This window comes from Drosophila grimshawi, unplaced genomic scaffold (assembly GCF_018153295.1).
Source record: "Drosophila grimshawi isolate 15287-2541.00 unplaced genomic scaffold, ASM1815329v1 contig_848, whole genome shotgun sequence".
In the NCBI taxonomy this organism is placed as follows: Eukaryota; Metazoa; Arthropoda; class Insecta; order Diptera; family Drosophilidae; genus Drosophila; species Drosophila grimshawi.
In genome coordinates this window covers 14,224,000-14,245,588 of record NW_025063692.1, presented here as the reverse complement: position 1 = coordinate 14,245,588, position 21,589 = coordinate 14,224,000, and the positions used below count along the sequence as shown (strand labels likewise).

The 21,589-nt window shown below is 37.8% G+C and overlaps 1 protein-coding gene and 1 non-coding gene across 2 annotated transcripts in view; both read left to right on the top strand.

Annotated features, from left to right (window-relative positions):
- Positions 1-1,606: 1,606 nt before the first annotated feature.
- On the top strand, positions 1,607-1,679 carry Trnar-ucg. Its single transcript has one exon. It is a non-coding gene; the product is annotated as a tRNA-Arg (tRNA).
- A 4,499-nt stretch (positions 1,680-6,178) lies between these two features.
- The window catches only part of LOC6565800 (lachesin), a 28,160-nt gene continuing 12,749 nt past the window's right edge, over positions 6,179-21,589 (top strand). Inside the window, exons 1-4 of the mRNA XM_032738928.2 lie at positions 6,179-6,320; positions 16,575-16,684; positions 16,900-17,085; positions 19,316-19,416. Of these exons, the coding sequence (XP_032594819.2) occupies positions 6,215-6,320; positions 16,575-16,684; positions 16,900-17,085; positions 19,316-19,416 (503 nt within the window). The 5' untranslated portion in view covers positions 6,179-6,214. The remainder of the gene's footprint in view (positions 6,321-16,574; positions 16,685-16,899; positions 17,086-19,315; positions 19,417-21,589) is intronic.

Here is a 21,589-nt window from a genome sequence, read left to right as displayed (position 1 = left end):
CAGCAACAACAATGGCAGAGAAGTAAACAGCGCGATGACGGCGACAAAGCAACACACGGAAAGTGTTGCCATATATATATTTTTTTTCGCATTGAGTTTCAGATGCTGCGGCTGTGGCTGTGTGGCTGCTGCTGCTGCTGCTCCTGCTGCTGCTGCTGTTGATGCTGTTGCCTTTTGATTTTGCACAGTTCGCAGCAACTCTGGAGCCGAGCATAACAGTAACCACAATAAAAAGCAGGAAATATTTAAACATTTTTCTTTTAGTTTTGCATGTAACGGCAGCGACGCCGACTGAGGCGCAACCATTTTCACACTTATTGTCAGATTTTGCTTTGTGTTTTGCCTTCGTTGCCGCCAACAGCAGCGTCGTCGTTGTGTCGTTTTGCTGTGAAATGACGCACAGCCAAGATAACACGTCGCACTGGCAAAAGCTGCAACAATTTTTATGTTGCAGCTGTAAATGTGGCCGCTGGGGTTGTAGATGGGCCACCCAACCCTTAAAGCAACCCCCTCCCCCCCACACCTTAAAACCCCAACCGTCAGACCCAGCCAACGACCGACCAACCCAGCTCTCTGCCCACTATGCCACCAGCCATGCCGCATATGTTGCGCATATGCCTGCCAAACGCTCAATTTGTTTTGCCTTTTGTCAGCCGAACACACACACGCACACACACACACACACATACACATATATGTACGCCTGTGTTCGTTGATGTCATTCTTAAATTTACAGGATATGTGCATAATTTTGCAAACGGACAATGCGCCTGTCACACTCACTTAAGGACACCCTGCCCCATCCAGCCCAGGCTTGCTCTGCCCTGCTTAGTCCTGCCCTTGCCACATTGTCAGTGTCAGAGAAGCATTCGATTATTTCACCGAGCTTTAAGTTCATGCCCAGGTACTGAGTTCCATATACAGCCACCTGTGTTGCAAGTCCTAACAAATTATATATTAAATGACATGATATCTATTTGATCATATATACATATATTATATTTATACATACATAACAATAGTGATTTCAACGGCGATCATATTTTATATATATGTATATATATTTTTTTTTATGGAAATATTGAAATATATCCCTGATATACAAATTAGAGCAGAAATTTACATAAAAAAAATTAACATTATTTTTGTTTAACATTTTAGTTTATTTATCTGAAAATTATTCACAAGCTTCAAGTTTTTTTTTTTTCTTTTTTTTTTGTGGCAGCTTTAATTGGATTTTTTGTAGCTTTATGATATCTGCCTAATTTTCTTTCTCTTTTGAACTACTTTACAATATGTGTAAAGTAAATCACTTCCCGACAATGGCGGAACAGCCTTTATGATCCTTGCATTTGATTAAAAGTTTTTTGTTATTATTGGTTTTGCTGCAACTAATTAAATTTATATTATTATGTGTTTTGTCTGGATAGCTTTTGAATGAAATAAAATACATAAGTAGACTTAAATGATTTTATAAGAGCGTAAAATGACTACAAATTTCCGTTGCCTGCATAATGCTTTATTTCGCACTTTGTTTTTATCATTTTCTATACGCAATGCTTTGGCCAAAAGTTAATAGGAGCCTCTTGATTACGCCGAATGCAGGGGCCGTGTAGCCTAATGGATATGGCGTCGGACTTCGAATCCGGAGGTTGCGGGTTCGAGTCCCGTCATGGTCAAGTGTAAATTACATCATTTTTTATACATTTATTTAGGTTTTTTAAAGTTTCTTTACAACAACAAATTTTTCATTTTTTTTGAAGTGATAAGCAATATGTTCTGTTATATAGACAATATTTTTAATTATATTTTTTTTGGGAGGCGAAACTACTCCGAAACTACTATATAGGTATATGTTTTTCATCAGCATATGTCAATATAGCCATGACGGTTTGTACGTCTGTCGGTATATTCAGTTACATGGCAACTAGTCGCACTGCTTTAAGTCTTAATCTTAATGATGCATGCAACGACCGAACATTTGTATCGCTATAGCTTACAGCTGCTATAGGAACAATCGGTCGAAAGATGATCGCTTATATAAAATACCCTTTGGCTTACCAAGCCAACTCGACCAAACTTCCTCTTTTGACAAAAATTTCTCAAAGTCGAACTTCTACAGTTATATATATATAGATATAGGTATATAGATATATAGATATAGATATAGATATAGATATAGATATAGATATAGATATAGATATAGATATAGATATAGATATAGATATAGATATAGATATAGATATAGATATAGATATAGATATAGATATAGATATAGATATAGATATAGATATAGATATAGATATAGATATATAGATATGGATAAAGATATAGATATAGATATAGATATAGATATAGATATAGATATAGATATAGATATAGATATAGATATAGATATAGATATAGATATAGATATAGATATAGATATATAGATATGGATAAAGATATAGATATAGATATAGATATAGATATAGATATAGATATAGATATAGATATAGATATAGATATAGATATAGATATAGATATAGATATAGATATAGATATAGATAGAGACACATAGATATAGATACAGATCTGACTTTGAGTGTGACCTACAATTTCCATTTATTTTTTGCGTTTTGAATTTATCTGATATTTGATATTTGTAGACATTTAATAAAAAAATGAATATTACTATTATTATTTCAACACATTTTTCGAATTTATGGAAAAAAAAAGAAAGTTAATTGGTGACAATATTCACAACATTCTTCTTGACAAGTCATCATAAGCAAACTTAGTATTTTTTAAATTTATATAAGTTAAATGATATTTTGTTGACTTTAAAGAAGATGAGATTGTATATTTACTATCAGTATAAAATTTATTACAATATGCATTTTTTTTTTTTACTCTTCTTATTGTTTTGAGCCATTTTATTTTTGGTTTTGAAAATGGGCTGTGGCACGTAGTGTCTAAAAGTAATTGTATCAATGTGCACTCCCAGTTATTGATATATATATACAAATATATATAGATGTATGCATGCTAGTATGTTTATATGTCTGGTTGGGTGTGCCTATGAGAGTTTTTGACAATAAGTTTCAATTTCTGCAGCAAGTGTGTGCGTAGATGTCTCCCTGCCTGTCTGTCTGTCTGTTGGTTGGTTGGTTGTGTATGTGTACGAGTAATACAAGTAACACTTATCAAAAGTTTGCTGCTAACACATGCAAATTGAAATGTGTGACACACACACACACACAGACGCACACACACACAGATGTTGTCACATTGTAGCCAGCAGTTTGGCACACGTAGTGAGTACACGAGTCTGGGACACACGTGCACGTAAATACACCCATGCCACAAAAGCATGCCCCATCCTCACCTGCTGAGGCAGCAGCACCTGCAGTGGCTGCGACAACGACGGCGACTTTGTTTGTGCCTAGGTTGGGTTGGGTTGGATTGGATTGGGTTGGTTGGTTGGGTTACTCGTCTTCGAGTAGGACATGGCCTCTAGCTTCCGCCTGTTTTAACACCTAACAACCAAGAAAGCAACAACTTGCGCTGCCGCTGCATACTTATTATAGCTGCAGCATGTGTCTTCCTACTGTTGTTGTTGCTCATGTTGCAAAATCCAAAATTCACCCACAAGCCTGTGTGTGGGTGTATGTCTGTGTGTGTGCGTATGTGCGTGTGTGTGTGTGTGTGTAAACGTGTGCGGATTTCAACATGAGTTTTAGAAACAAAAGTTTTGATTTCTTTGTTCTGCTCGTTGGTTGTTGGGCTTGTTTTTGTTTTTTTTTTGTTTGTTGCTTTTTTTGCTCAAGGTTTTCCGACTTTTTTTTATTTTTATATTTTTGATGCTTTTGTCACAGTAACTTTTTATTGGAGAAGCATACGCGCTGTTGTCAGCTCGAGTCTTGCTTGAACTAATGCGACAATTCCAGCAACCATCCTTATCAGCGTTAAACCCTTTTGTGCTTGGGCATAATTGCAGCATTTTGAGCTGTCAAAGTTTGCCATACGCACTTTGATTTTCTTACAAAAAAACACAAAAAAAAAAAAACAGGAAAAAAATCCAGCAAGCAGCTGCAATTGCATTTAGACAAAATTTGCAGGATAATTGCATAATTAGATGCATGCGTGGGTATGAAAACGCAGAAAAAGGGATGTGAGCTGTGAGCAAAACTTGTTTCACTTGTAATTGAGTTAAATTTATTGCCAAAATCTTCAGACTAACCCCTCAGAATCTTAGAAAGACTTGGTCGAGCTGTCGAGACTATGCGACTATATTCGTAATTTAATATGACTGACACTCGCTTCTGTTCGCGTTGACAAGTTTAATCCCGCTATTTTGCTCCCGAACTCAACACATCTCTCCTACGCTTCCCGCTCCCTGCTCCCCCCCTATCATCAACATTTTGGCCAACTTTACGTCTATCGTCTATTGGACAATTAAGCCACTTTGCGACAGGTTTGACAGCCTTACTTTGAATTGTCAGCTGCTGATGCAGACGTTGATGCCACTGCTGCTGCTCCTGCTGCTGCTGCTGCTTTCTGATGCGGCTCCTTTTGTGGGCTATGCGCTCAATTTCATTTGGAGACAATTTCAGATTTTCGATTGGGCCACGGACACATTTTTCGGGTTCTTCTCTTGGCCTTGTCATTGTCTATGGCTGCGATTGAATGCCGCAAAACTTGAAGTTCAATTAAATTTTCAGTTTTGCAGCTTTTGTCATATTTGTTGCTTTTGTTTGATCGTCTCGTGTTGGGAGACATTTGGGAAATTGAAAATGATGAAATAATGTTGCTGATGCTATCGCAATGAATTGTATTCCTATATATGTATGTAAGGGTCTCTATCTATATGTCTCTGGTGGCTCTATCTCTCTCTTTTGTCCTTTCGTCTTTTAGCATGCTTCCCCACAGCGATGATTACAAAATGCAATTCGCATTAAAAACTTTCTGTTTGGCCAAGTTATGGGCAAATAAAAGTTTTCGGCATTCGGTTGGTATGATTGACGCATTTACCATTTGGGCGGACAATTGCAGTTGCAGCTGCAGTTTAATCTGTAAGGGACCTTCATTTATTATGAGTGGTATCTAGATGCTGGTTGTTGCCAGGGTGTTGTGGGCACTGGTGAGGGAGGGGACTTGGCGATGTCATCCTCAGCCTTAGCATCAGGCATCACGGCAACAGCAACTGGCGGCAGTTAATCAACCACTAAGCGGCAGGCTTTCATCTACAGTCGTACCTTTGGCATGATGATTAGGCCATGAGTTCTATGATAGCCGACCGGCAAAAAAATAGTCGAAGCATTTTGCCGAAGCATATTGTTGCTGTTGTTGTTGTTGCTCGCAAGCAGGCAGGCAGGCCGACAGAGGCGCCCAACCGCGTTGCTGCTTGCCGCAAACGCAAGCCGCCAAATGCCACCACAGCTTGTAGCAATTGTCGTACCATTTGTCAGAAGCACGCGTGGACACTCCTCCCTCGCAGCATGCTGCGCATGTGCCGAGAACTGTGTCCACGTGCCGCCTCGCCGCTGCCATCTAGAAGTGTTGCGTTCCACCACGTGTCAGGCATGTGGATGGCATGCGGCACATGGTGGATTCTGTTCATTTCGAAAATCCACTTCGACAATTGGCAACGACGTTTGGCAGCTCGTCCGTTCGGCAATGCAGCTCGGCCCGAGGCCAGCATCCAGCATCCAACGAACGCCGACAACGATGTGTCGCCAAATAGCCGAACGAACGTTCGTCAAACACTTCGGGATGCTGGCCTGTGTGTGAGAACGTGTGCGAGGCGTATGCGTTTTCAGTTGATCAACAACGCTTCCATCGGCTAGTTGATTTGACGCTGCACTGGGCACTCTTTGGCACACACACAGTTAATTCACATTCCAAATTCGAACGCGCGTGTTTACGGTTCTTGGAATGCAAATCGCTTCAAATCGCTAATTATCATATATTGCCTTTAATTATCTAAACAAATATCGACAGTGTGCTATGTGTGTATGTGTTATATTTTTTTTTGTTTATGTACTCGACTGCACATTGTGCTAATGTTGTGGAGAAAAATGTTTTTGTGCTTTCTGGGGCTCTCGAATCGAAACCGGAATTGCCCCAATGTCTGAGAGTTGGTTCATCACTCAGACTCGATATATGAACAACTTTTGAAAAAAAAAAGAAAAGAAAATCAAAACGAAATACAAAGTATATAGAATAATATCAAATGTGTATCATTTCAAAACTACATCTGCATCGCTATTATCTGGTTCTCATCAATCGCAATGATAAAATGCTGATCGTGGTTCTGTTGATTGTGGCGCTCATCGAAGGTAAAGCCAAAAGCAAAAGCAATCAAACCTATTAAAATCATCCAAATTTGTTTGCCTCTAAGTAACTCCGTGTGTTGCGATTTTGAAGTATATATCTGGAAATTCAACAATAGCCTTTAGTTTAGGAAAGGAAAGATTTAAGTTGCATGTCTTAGTTTCTTTAATAATTATTGCTAATTAGTTGACTTTATAATTTGTTCTTCTTCGATATTCGTATATTTCTTGCTGTGCGAAACTGATCTCCGATCTTTAATATTTATAACATTTTGTTGCACCCTTTGCGGATAGTATTTTGGGTATAACCAAATTTTTGTGGTATACTTTCAGGATATACTGAAGGTTTGCTCATGTGTGTTTTTAATACACATAATAGAAATATGATGCTTGTCAGTCAAATTAAAAATGGCAATTCAAACAAATTCAATTATTTCATTAATTGTTGAAATGTTAAATTCATTAAATTGACATTCCGACTGATATCTAATTGTTAATTATTATCTAAAAAAGATATCTCACATCAATAGTCGTTTAGAGGGTTTTACAATAATGTCGCATTGAAAATTATCGATCTGGATATTATAAACTCTTGATCTGATTAATCAAATAGCTTCCATAGGAACATGAGGCCGGTACTAAAATGATTAATGACATTAAGATATCAGTAGCTGAAACAGTTCTGAAAGGTTATGTAATCTTCATCATCTCTGAGATGAAATATTTGATGGAATTTCTTGCGTTTTTTTTTTTAATTGCATTTTGGCGACAAAATAGATTCCACGTATAATATTAGTAATCTAAATAACATCAGTTTGAGTTTGTTGTAGACTTGTGAAAAGTCACATTCATGGCACTCATGGACTAATATCCCACGTGTGATATTCTCATCGGTTGAGTACTGATGCAATTAAGGAGATAATAAAAGCTACCGATGCATTGGGCAATGTTAAGTTGTGATTGAATAATTTTAATTAATGGTGGCCAGCAACCTTATTGAAAATTAACTTTTGAGCCCAACTTAACACTGCCAGTTTATAAACCAACGGACAATGGTCAAAAGCAGAACAGTTGGCCACTAAATTTATGAAATACTCATTAACTTTTCAATTGTACTTCATTATCCAATATTAATATTAAAATTCTACATTTGTTATATTAAATTCCATAAATGGAAAAGGCAGTGCTTGGGCAAAGCTTACACTGAACAAAATCAAAAAACCATCATAAACTGTGCGCCAATTTCAAAAGTTTATGAACATATTCAGGAAGGTTGACGGCTGGTCAAACTTAATATCCAATTCTGTTTAGAAAACTGATTTTAACCAGTTTGCACTCTCACTTTAATGAACAAGTACAAGTACAACAAGTTAATTTTGTACATATGTGTACCATAGTATGATGGCGCCAAATATTTATATACTCGGGTTAATTCAGATGCCGAACAGGAGAAATGGCGAAAGCATATGGCTGTTTTTAATGCAGTGTCATTGTCCAGTGTGTCCTCAACGATTGGGATTCCGTATCGTTGCTTTTGGCATTAAGCCGTATAAATAACACACATGCAAATAAATAAATGAAATGAGCAGCAGCAACCGGCAAATGAAGACAACGGTGAATTTTATCGGCAAATTAATTAACCGTAGTGTCTGTTGTCCAAAGTTCGTAGTAACTCCCGGATCCTGTAGTTGAATGGATGAACTGATCCCTATGCCAACAATGGTACAAGCGCAATCATCTTATTATTTAACGCAATTATAACAGATGAAGGTGCCGAGGCCCAGCAATTGAATATTTCACAATTACGTCCATTTACTGTGAATGTCATTTTTAAATAGTTTGAGCTATTTTTTAATACAATATTTTTGCATTAACAACAGTTTATGAAATTGTTTCAATTCAATACGGTTTTTTCTCTTAAACCAAGACGCGTCTTTAAAATTTTACTGAACATTGCTCAAGATTTTTGTTAGTTTAGGGAAAAAATGATAACAAACATATTTTAACATAAATTATTATGGATATAGCCTAAAAGTTGATATTAATAATAATAAATACAAAACATTTTTCATAAAACCAATTGAATGGAAAAAACTTAGAGCAACTTAAGTTTTCACAAGGGGAGTGATTCTCTATAAAATTGAACAATTCCAAATAAAATATATTGAGTAAATATACAAGTGAAAAATGCTTAGAAAATAAATACGATCATCTAATACTTTCTTTTGTATTGGTGACATTATAAAATAATAATAATAAATCGCTGGTGTTACGTCTTCTTTGAGATTGATGTTAAGTGAAAAACTTAAATTTGAAACAATGGAAATGCTGCTGATCGAATTGTTATAATGATGTAAAAGCGCATCGAAGTCTGAATTCCGTTTTGCTGCCACCGAATTTCACTTAACAAAAAGCCATTTTGTATTAAACTGGCCGCTGTAATCATCACTTTAATCATGTTCAATTAACTGCTCTTTTAGATAATGAATACAACAACAAATGAAACCATGAAAAAATAAATAAATAAAGCGGAAGTATATGTATGCAAATTGACAAACGGCAAAATATGCATTGGGCAGAGCATAAATATTAACAATATATATATTTATACAGTAAAGTGTGCATTGTGTGTGTGTGTGTGAGTTTGTGTGTTGTGTGTGTGTGTTTGTGTTTGTGTGTGTTGTGTGTGCGTGTTAGTGTGTGTGCGTATGCAAATAATTATGATGTACGATGCGTGCTCAAAATAAAAATAAACAAGCAGCAGGAATTAGCAACGGAGTGTCTACTCTTAAAATACCCTCCCTATTTTTATTAAATTCGAATGGATATTCTCAACATAATATTTAATACATGTGTTTTGTATCGTTGATTATATCATTATAAAAGAACGAAGACATCAAATTAATCATAATATATTGGAAAAAAATTCAATTATGAGCTTAAGGTTAATATACTATAATAAGAAGCGCGATAAGTGCATTTATCAAATATATTGAGAGGAACCCAAAAACAGCTCGGATACAAAGTTGATTAAAAAGTGATAAACTGGTTTACTTTATCAAGACAATGCCCCAAACTCAATTATTGAAGCTGCTTCCTCAATCGGTGCAGCACTTCTTCTGTCACTGCCCGCCATAATATAACCTAACTTAACCGTTATTCACTCTTGTAGTTCCTTGTAGCGCTACACACATCGTCAAAAAGTTTGTATGCCCATCCGTGAGGGTATGAAAAGGGCGCTTAAATCACGGTTAACAATAATTCCCCAGTGATAATAGCGCAATGCAAACGCGTTTGTGAATGCATTAAATGTGGAATTATGCCACATTGCTGGTTGCACGTTGCACACTGCCAATTGGGCAGTTGGCAGTTGTAATGGCCGCTGATAATGAATGATAAGCATAAAAGTGAAAATAATTTTCAATTACAGCAACATTAATAACCGACAATAATCCTAAACAAATATTGGAAAATAAGGGCTGTCTGTCTGACCGCGGGTGCCTAGGGCTTTCTCTATGCGTGTGTGTATGTGTGTGTGTGTGTGTGTGTGTGTGTGTGTGTGTGTGTGTGTATCTGTGAGTGTGCATATCAATGAAATGCAAATTAATTGCCCAGCATGTGGCTGCAATTGGAAACGTGAACCGAGCGACTATAAATGATAAGCTACTTGCCCACGTGCAGCACGACACCAGACACACGGACAGCAGACACGAGGACACCCGGACACGCATTGGGTACTCTTAGAACAAATACGCAATGTGCATTAATAAACTGTAAGCTATAAGCCAAACCGCAATATTGCACAGCCTACAGTCAGACAGCATGACATTCAATTAGACATACATACATACATACATACTTAGATGCATCCATATATCCGTACATATACACGTACATATGTACGTGGAAAAGTTTTGGCACTTTGTAAATTGTATGCATTCGGTTTTGTCGTCCCATGAGTATCTTAATTGATACGACTCATGGCAATGGCTGCGGCGGTTCTTTAGCTTTTAGAGCATGCGACCGCCGCAGCCACAAGCGGATGCCGCTCCCCTTCCCCCCCCCCCCCCCGCTTTCCCCTTCCCGCATGCCACCTACCACTTGCCAAGCGTCCAGCTGTGGCATTTGGTTGGCTGCACCGACCGCCACTTTTGCAGCACATGTTTATAAAAAAAAAGTGTAGCTCAAAAAAGTTGCGCAAATTCATTACTAAGTACTTAGCAACACCCTCAGACTTACTCACTTATTTGACAAGGGACAATGCAAATGCAAATGCTCTTTGGGCCAAAAACTCAACAAATGTGTTCAGTGATCGCTGGATCCCAAATAAAAGAACAATAGTGAAATGCTTTTCAGAGCTCTTGTAGATTTCTCCAGAAGCGCACCAATTAGATTGGTAAATAATTCAATTAAGCAGAGCAAACAAGATATTAGATAGTGTCCTACTTGGCTTATTACTTGTTTTTTAAATATGATATCAATTTTTAAATGTGCAACATATATATCGAATCGACTAATGAAGAATAATACTACATATACAATATATATGGGTTCGAAGATGTCTTCTTTAATGCGTTGCAAATCTGAGAACAAAATTAAAATATCCTCTATAGGAGTATACAAAGAAATCTATGTATCGATATTCGTGAAATGTGGATTGTCATCGATAAAATGAAACGAGCAAGAAATTATCTTTATTAATTAAAAGAAGCCTCCAGCTCTTATAGTGGATGAGATCGGCTTGTCCAAACAGACGTAAATGGTTAAATTGACTCGGTTTTTGATGCTAATCAAGAATATATATGCTTTATGGAAGCGGGGATACTTCCTTCTGCTCATTTTATTAGAGCTTTTCTTTATTGTTATATTTGCTTTGCTTTTGCACAACTTTCTATTTAGTTTTTTTCAATTTTGAACGTATGCTGCGTAAAAAACATAGCTAAATTGCTGCCAAAACTAATGTTTTTCTCATATTGCCCATAGTCGCTTTGTGATTCAGTAGAGAGCTCTGCAGTCTGTAGCAAAACTCAAGCACAAATGTAGGTTAGCCAAAGAAAATCCTTCTGCGTCAGTTTCCTATGTTAATCTAGAACATCCATATAAATGACATACTGTTTATCTCAGAAATACATTTACTAGTTAACCTTTAAATACCAGCAAGTGAACAAATAACGATTAGGTCTTAAAACCAAGCAAAAATTAAGATAAAATATTTATGGTGGTTACATTTATAAGCCCACAACAATAAACAAAAATATCAAAAGTATTGAAATTAATTTAAAAAAAAAGAATGTAAATTTTGTAACAAATGCAATTTATAAATGCCTAATAAAATTAACTAAATGTTCAAATCTGTCAGAAATTATATACATACAAAAAGCACTTACAAATTGTACAATGTTAAAGCATAAATAAAACTAACAATTTTATTTTTAAAAAAATCCCAAAAAATTTACAAAATCAATAATTGGTTTTAAACGCAGGCAGTGTGCCCAAAGTATGCTCATTAAAGTAGTTAGAAGTCGAGTCATTTTGATCGAATAGAAAAATAATATGTAATATTGGCTATTTAATTGGCTTGTTCAACACGAATTTTCGATAGGTTAGTTTAATATTAAATTTAGCTCAATGGCGGCATGGGAAAATTGAAGCGGACCCCCCTCCTTAAAGGGGTTGAAAACTTTGGCAATTAAAAGCAACTCGTCGCTCATTTGCAATGCCTGCCCACTAAAAAAGGGCTGCGAACCCATTTCAAAATGTGTAACAAAAATCAAGACACAATTAATTGCAAGACGTTTGTTAAGACTAAATAAAAGTTAAAAAAAAAAAAAACAAAATCAACAAAAAACAAGAAAACATTAAATTGAATTTTTCTGTGTGTGGTTTTTTCGTTTTTTGACTAGTGCAAATTCAATTGCGAGTGCTACAAGTTGTAGGCGACGACTTGTAAAAAAAAATGCAAATGTTCCCCAAGTCGTTGGCCGACCATTAGGCGCAGTTGCCACCAACCGCGGCAGCCACTTGCTGCCACTTGCTGCAGCTATCATTTGTTATTTGCTATTTGCCTTTTGGTAGTTCAACGCCCAGCAGCACTGGCAACAGAGACTAACTTGGCTATTTGATTTTATATATATACAAAATATATATGTATATATAAAGTATATATATGTCTATGTACTTTTACCCTATGTCAATAAGGAGTGCGGAAAATGCTGTTTTGCGAGTTGAGATATATTTAAATGAATGCTCGATTCTCTTTTCAAGGTTAGTTTGATGAAAACAGATTTTCCTAAAATCAACGAAATGTTCATAATTTTCTTTGGTTTTTTATTGGTACATTGATTCGGATTTTTGTGTTTTTGATAATTACATCGTACTTACCGAAATGAGTAACAATAAGTCAATTTCAAACACATTTCTATATACAAATATTTCACGAAGCCAAAAAAAAAGAAGAAAATATATACAACAAAAAAATGATACAATATTCACTGTGTATCGAATCGTTGTTGATGCTGGATATCTGGCAGTCGAGAAATGTTCCTTTTATATATTCACAGCTGCAGCAATTTAATGCCTTGTGCCTGGCTGGGCTGGCTGTTTCTTCAAGTTGCGTCTTTTGTCTTTCGGCGATGGCAGTGAGCCTGTGCCTCAGCAGCTGCCTATTCCAGTTGCCGTCTCAAAAATTTGCCATTATCACCTATCATTGGCGCTTTGGCGTCGGGATTTGTGTGAGCGCCCCATAAAAAAAGGTGCCATGCAGATTGGCATCTTTGTATCTGTTTGGTTTCGCTCTACCTAAGCGTGGGGCAAGGCTGGTCGAAGCGGGGCAATGGCATATCGTGCCGTGCCATATATTTTGTTGCCTCATATAAACACACGCAGGACAAGACACTTTATTAACACACACACACACGTTCACATACACGCACACACATTGACAAATACAAGCTTAACTTTTGCCAATGTCCTTAACCATAAATTTGCTTTGGTAAATCCTCATTGTCGTTGTGTGATTTAAACTTTTGGGGCGCCATTGCCAACAGTACCGTATTGAGGACGTCAGCCAAAGCCCGTCCCGGCCCTGTCCTGTCCTGTCCTGTCCTGTCCTATCGTGTCCTGTGCCGCCAAAGTGACAAGCCTCTAGCCGGGGCAACGTAACCCACAGAATCCACCTTCAAAATGGTTTCGCGACATCCAAAGGGAGGCTAAGAAAATTGAAATGAAGCCGATGCTGATGCGGATGCGGATGCGGATGCTGCTGCATGGTCATAGTCCCAGCGGAGACGCCTAAATTTATGATAACGTGCGAAAATGTGAAAAACATGCGACTGGACGTAACAGCGGGATGCAGCGCTTCGGGAGGGGTGGCTGGGGGTTAGCTAGTCTGACCGATGGGCATGGGTTAATTGACTTTGCCTGCAAGCGCGACTTGGCGCAACTTCAATTCTTGTGACCGGAAAATCCAAAGTGCTCAGAAGCAGGACAGCTGAAATGGAACGGTGGGCAGTCGGCAGCGGGTGGCGGGCAGCCAACAGTGGGCCCTGGGTTCAGTCAAGTATTGTGACACGAATCGGGCCTCAACCTCGGGGTGACAAGTTCATTGGAGTTGGCACAATGCAGCAGCCCCTCTCGTTCTTGGCATCAAGTTGAACAGATTGACAAACAAGCCGCAGCCAACCAAGCAGGAACTACATTTGAGTGCAGCTGCTTTGGTCACTGTGGAAGTATGTGTGTGTGTGTGTGTGTGGCTGTATGTGTGTGCATGTCTATGTGGATGTCTTCTGCGTTTGTGTCTGCAGGTCCTTTTGTCCGGCTCCATATCTGAGTTTGCGTGTGCTGCTGCAACTTGCAGTAAAGATTTGTTTGTGCCTGAACTTGTAGCTGTTGTTGATTTTGATACGAAATCTGTGTCTCCCTCTGCCTCTATCTCTTCCTCTTCCCCTCTGTATCCGTCTCAGTCTCCTGTCCTGTTCTCCTCTGAATGTTAATGAAAAACTTAGCCAGACATTCAGTCAGTCAGTCGCTTGCTTTCTAGCTCTACCAAATACAGCAACAAAGCCCATGCAAATAAATTCTGCAGCAACCACAAAACTCCCAACAGACTCAAACAGCAGCGTCCAACACGTCATGTTTATTTTTTCTTCTTTTTTAAAGTTTAAGTTTGGGAATAAATGATGACGGATAACATTTATTTTAGAAATTAAGTGATGTCTGGTTGGCCTTCTTTTTTCTTAAATGGCCGTTGGGCGGGGTCCGCTCGCTAAAAGTTTTAATTTTAATTGACTATTGATATTCAGTTTAAATGATTTTTGGGAATTCAATTACATTTAATTTAGGTTCGTTACGAGCACAATTCGAGAAGTGCAATTTTGCTTAAAATGCTGAAATGCAAAGCCGATGGGATTAACTCAACGCGACACTGAGGGAAATTTGATGATTTAATATGTAAATGGAACTAACTAAGGGAACTAAATCTTAAGTCAGTTTTGCAAAACTAGTTTTAAAAGAAACTTATAATTTACGATCTAAAATGAAATCAACTAACGAAATCACAAAATTAGTTTGCCGTATGCCTTTCGGCTCCTATATAAATTTTGATACAATGCAAAAGTGTTGTAGAACTAATTTTGGTTGAATAATAGAAAACAAAACAATATCCGTAATATATATATAACCAAACATATATGTAAATGAACAGTTCATAACTGTCCCCCAATTGATAGTCTTTTTTTTTTCAATAAAAAAGAAAAGAAAAACGCAGAGGAAAAAAATGATTGGGAAAAGTATGAAATAAATCATGCCTTTGGCCAATTGCGTCAATTCAGCACATTCTTCCACTTACCGCCAAACCCGTCCAACGTCCCGCCCCCCCTCTCCGTCAGGACACAATACAAGCGCTGGCATTTGAGTGGTGCGGTGGCTGTGGGTGGTTCTTGCTCTCACTGTGGAGGATGCGGATGGCCGACGCACTTGCCGCTGCCAGCGGCACTGTCTATAAATATTTAAATTTCAAGTTTGGCAAAAGTTTTTTGCATGCATTACCAAGCCAAAGATGCGGGTAGGGCAGGGGTCGCGGTGGATCAAGGGGCAGCAGGCGGGGACTGGTGCAGGCACTTTGCTACGGCAACGGCTGCGTCGCAAGCCGTGCGCGGATGTCTGGCACTCTGTTGCCAACTCTCTCGCTCTCACTCTCACTCTCTCTCTCTCTCTATATATCTCTCTCTTACTCTCTCTCACTCGTCCCGCTCCACCTTTTCTATTTTATGGGGCCAAGCCTGTAAAAGTTCTTTTTCTTTTTATTTATTGTTTTTTTTTCTTGGAAAACTTGCAAGTGAAATGTTTGATTTTCAATGATTCAATAAATTATTAATATATTTGCGTATGTTACACCCCTCTGGCTCCCGCCCCCCCGCGCTGTAACCGTAAGTTGAGGCCGCCGCTTACTTATGAGTGTTGATCTTCAATTAGCTCGCGCGTTGCATTAAAGGGCCAACCCTTGACTGCCACTTGCCTGATTGTGTCTGCTGCCTGTTGGCTGTTGATAGCTGCTAGTGGGTTTGTTGGTAGTTGGCTCTTGGCTGCTGGCTGCTGGCTGCCAGCTACTTGGCAAGTAGCGCGTCGTGCACATTTAAAAGCGATAAATCACTGAGCTTTTGGCAGGCGCCGTTGCAGTTGTAGTTACTGGTGCTGCACTCAGAAAAAATAAATCGCCATACAAATTAGAAAGTTTTTCTTTTTGTTAGAAACAATTTCTAAATATTACGCAACAATATCTCTGAAATTATAAAGGCGTTTATTAAGAAATGAAAGCCCTGATTCGTAGAAATTATCCTTTCTAAATTTTATCTAAGAAATAAAAAAGTTTAGCTGATATCTAGTTTAGTTTAGTTTACTCGTAAACAAAGGGTCTACATTGTTTCAAATTAAGTTAAATGAATCTAAAAAATTGGACATATCATTTCTCCATTTTAGAAGAAAGGCAAACCCTGGTTTTTAGAAAGCAACAGTCTTTAATTTTCGAAATTTACTTTCTCAATAATAAAATGTATGGAGAATTTCTAACGTTTTTCTGAGTGTAGTGCTGCTCGTGCGGTGCTTGCGATATCATTAACTCGACACAACTAACCGTTCCCACATAGTGCACCACAGACGCATTCTAATCTCATCTCTCATTGGTCTCTCTCTTTCTCTCCTTCTCTTTATTTCTTTCTCTGTTTCTGTATACTCTCTCTTTGTGGCCGTTGCACACATTTACAGCGATTGGCGCCTTTCAACCGGAGTTCGTGGAAAGCATTTCGAATGTGTCCGTCGCTGTGGGTCGCGACGCAACCTTCACCTGTCACGTTCGCCACTTGGGTGGCTATCGTGTAAGTATAACACACACACACACACACACACACACACACAAACACACACTTCATATTGTTAGTACACAGAACACACAGCTTAATTAATGATAGCACTACATAAATATAACACACGCAGTAAGCATGCGAAATCTCTGCCACAAAGCACAATCCTTAACAAAACTATTAAATGCATTTTTCACCCTTCTTTTTTTTTGTGTGACTTGCCTCCACAGGTGGGCTGGCTTAAGGCCGACACAAAAGCCATCCAGGCGATACACGAGAACGTCATCACACACAATCCACGTGTGACTGTCAGTCATTTGGATCAGAACACTTGGAATCTGCACATCAAGGCCGTTTCTGAGGAGGATCGAGGCGGTTACATGTGCCAACTGAATACAGATCCAATGAAAAGTCAAGTGAGTGCCCAATTAGTAATTAATTAATTATACCCACAACTCGATGAGATGATTATATAGTTATAACCTGAGCACAACCTGAGAATTAGAATTCTTTCTCTTCTGCAGAATTATTTACATGTCGCAAAGATTGAAGAAAAGGTTCCTGTTTTGTCAAATTTGATTGAAAGTAAGATTTTTGATCCCATATTTGTCGTTCCATTACATCCATATATATGTTTGCAGGTTAGCTGTGAGTCCATACACGACATCTGAATCATTATCGATTGATAGTAATTATATAGATTGATATGACGGGCCTGAAATCATAACTAATATACAAACATAAATGTTTGCCAACAAATGACAAATCCGAGAATAAAAATATATTTGCTTTGTTTAAGAAAGCATTCTTATTATAAATAAACAAAATGCAACTCGTTTTGAGTGTAGCTGAGTTGTAATTTTAAGCTCATTGTGAAGTTACCAACCGATTCAGGCAACTGCAAGAATAAATAGCAGCTGCTGCAAAAACTGACCATATTTCTTATGCATATAGGGTATTGAAGAGTGTGTTGTATTATCGATAGTATTTGAGCTGTACTTAAGTTGAGTAGCATCACAAAGGTTACACCCAATGAATAATGCCACAGCTAAGAAGACAATGAAAATGTTTGCAAATATTTTCCATGCGCTCGCCGTTGAAAGCAATTTTCCAAAGTGTCCAGGAAAATTTTAAGCAGCATTTGAAGGGACAACAGTAGAATGGAATGCAACATACTCGGTGGTGCCCCTTCTATTTAGCCATCTTCTTCCTCAAAAGGCCACCGTTTGTACTTACGACTTGCTTTGCCGACCCCCCCCCTTATCACCACCAATGCCACACGCCTCACATCTTGAGCATCATTTCGAGCAAGTGAAAGAAAGCGCAGCAAATCGAAAGCGAAAACTATGGAAAACAAGGCGAAAGACATACACACACACACTCAGACACACACACACACTCAGACACACACACAAATATAAACATACGGTGCTCTGTGTGTGTGTGTGTGTGTGTGTGTGTGTGTGTGTACGTGTGGCAGCACGTACACTCATGTGTCCAGCCAAGTGAAGTTTATGGCGCCAATAAAATGTATTTCATGCTTCCTTAATTTTTATTTTTACTTTAACGCTTCTCGCAAGGACAACAGCAACACACAGCACTGGCATGTGGACGGGGACGGGCAATTGGAGGTTGATGGTTGGAGGGACGAGGTGGTCGGTGGTTGATGGTTGGTGGGAGTGTGTAGCGGGTTTGCTTACTGCAACCAAAATAGCACAGAGTTGCTGCACACGCAACCGAAACCCAATTGTCTTCTGCTATCGTTTCCCCGGGCCGCTCTCTTCTCCTTTTTGGCCTCGTCTTGTTTTCTATTACCATTGTCATTGCGTAAAGAGTCCTTGTTATTCATGCTCCTGCTCCTGCTCCTGCTCCTGCTGTTGCTCTTGCTCCAGACTGTCACAGTCCTAAACTATTTAGCGTCATTTCATTTGCTTCGTTATGTATACACATATATAGACATATGTACACAAATACATACATATGTATGTATGTATACCTATGTACGTATGTTGTATGTACTTACTTAGTTTGTGTTTTGTGTCAGATGCCCCCATTCGGCACATAAAAACATTTGCCTCGTCGTTCTTTCAGCTGCTTTATGACCGTCTGCATAATCAGCAAATTTTCGCTGAGTGTATAGTAAATTTTCTTCTTAGCCAGGCGCCTACGTTATCCTACCATTTACTGATGACTGTTTTATATGCTTTGTCTTATACCTGCTGATGTTCTTCTCGTTGTTTCCTTATTATTTGTATACCTATATTAAGCTACTTACTTTGGCAGTAGTTTTTAAAGTGTTTGCACTAAGCGAAATATTAGCTACCATTAAAAGATAAAGGCATTTAACATCACTTTGCCAATTTAAAACAAGTCGATCGTTGCCGACTGCTAAATACTCTGATACCCCTAAGTCATACCATCTGATAACAGGTGCCAGGTGAAGCCAAGAAATACCGAACTTTGAAGGAGGTTCCTAGTAAACTATCCTTGAAGTTTGCCTTTCAAATCGAAAATTTATCGATTTCCTAACTTTCTAGTAGACGTAGTACTCCAATTTTGACACTTTGTCTCACCTTCGGTATCATTGTATATCGAATGTCGATAATAATATTATAATTATGCATATGTTTATTTATTCATTTCTAGATTGGGTTTCTGGATGTTGTCATACCACCGGACTTTATCAGCGAGGATACATCATCGGATGTGATTGTGCCCGAGGGCAGTTCAGTGCGTTTGACATGTCGGTGAGTGATCACACTTATATCAAGCAATCAACAGCTCTTAAACAGAATAGATAACACACATATATATTTATATGTATTTGTTCTTATCATACATATAAATATATACGTATACGTATATGTATGTAAGTTCATTTAGAAGCTAATAGCCGTACAATTGCATTCGCAGAGTCGTTTAACTGGCTTCAGCTCTCTTATCCAGCTAAAATCCCATCCAAATGGCCATCATCACCAAAAAGCAAGAACAACTTCACCCGCATCATTATCATCATTTAATAATGTCAGCAAATTAAGCGACACTTCATTTCTCTTGATTTGGGTCGGCGTTCACTTATGCCCTTGCCACAAATCGAGTCTTACAGTTACCATACACAACTTGCCACACACACACATACATTGATAAGGACTGCAGAACGCGTACACTGTGAGCAAATTCGTGTTGATCTCATTTTGCAGAAAGTTTTCAAATAATTTGGCCATAATTTATTGTTTTAGACTCTTTCGATGGAATAGAAGTGAAAAGAAATAAAAACAAAAGAAAAAACAAATAAACCAAAGAGTTTAATTATTATATTCTGGATTATCATGGCTAAAAATCATACTATGTTATATAGAAGCAGTTAAGGAAGTACTGATTATAGGGAACCTTTCGGTTGAGCACTGACTCATTGCTTATCAGTTCGGTTAGCTCTTGTTGGCTTCAGCGGTTTTTCCTTTTAGCTAACTGCGACAACGGCAACGACATAAACTCGACGCGACGCATTTGGTCGCCGTTGATTTATGAACTTGACCACGGCCACGAAGTAATTTTAACGATTTAACCGCAGAATGATAGAACCAGGGCGATAAACGCACCTCCTACTCCTCTGCGTGTGTATGTGTGTATGTGGAAGGCTATTAGAGACATAGTCTGCAATTTTTTCCATTTTAACACCACTTAGGGCAAGTCACATTAAATGAATTTGACTTTAAGCATGCGACAAACAAAACAAAATTAAAACGGCTGCTCCTCAAAAGTTGACCGGACGAACAGATTGCTCGGCTCTGTTATTATAATACTCTAACCGAGGAAGAGTATGTTGGACTATCCGTACTCAGTTGAAACTTTTCTTCTCTTAGCATTCGAGACTAAGTTATATTTATTTCTCAAACACATCTGCTCACTTCACGATTGATCTCTTCTTCGTATTCAACCTGGTAATCACACAATTTATATCGATCAATATCGATATTAATTTTACGTACAGATGTTATTCTACAGTCACTAGTAGTAGCCATCTGCACTTTGAATATATTTATGTAGTAGGCAAATTATTCATAGCATTAAGCAAATAGCACAATGCAAACAAATTAACATAATCTGAACATTTAATTGCAATAAGAGCATTCTAAGTATGAACGTGAAAGGAGGCAGGTGTGTGATAAACTGTTCCTGTAAGCCTACTACAAACTTGAATAGAAAAAGACATGCGTTTATTTGTTTTCATAACATATAAAAGAAAGAGAGTCCCGCAGTTATAATCTCATTCACATCTACATCACGCAAAATGCTATCGATATGAAAATCGATATATCCAAATTTTTGCTTACAAATGGCAAATTAAAGACAGAGAAAAAGATTGAGAGAAATTAGTGAAACGGGCAGAGGGAGACAAAAGGAGTAAAGGATATTTATATATGGGGTACAGGAATTTGGTATGTCAAATGGAATTACAAAATAAAATAATTAAATTAGTAAGCTACCTGTATATCAAATCAAATAAAAACAAATAAAATAACATCAAATTATTGATAATAATAGTTTGTTTCCTGGCCAATCTTAATGACATTTTTAGAGTATATAAATTGAGTGCCTATATCTTTAATACTGTTTATTTTATTGCTTGTTGTTTTTTTAAATAAAATTTTTCAGTGTATTTCGTTGCCGGTCACTTCCGACTGCAATGTTCTCTTTTGTTCATTTTGTGCAGTGGTTTTTTCTTGCTCTTCTTGTTTTGTTGGCTGCCCTTTTAAAATGTCAAATACATTTATTTATTTTATTTGCAGATGGTATTTTAATTTTGTTCTCAGACTTGCATCGCATTAGAAAAGAGGTCTCCGACCACATAAAGTATGTTTTATATATATAAAAGTGGCTGAATTTATAGTCTTATATGTACTGAAGTCCCTCAGTTTC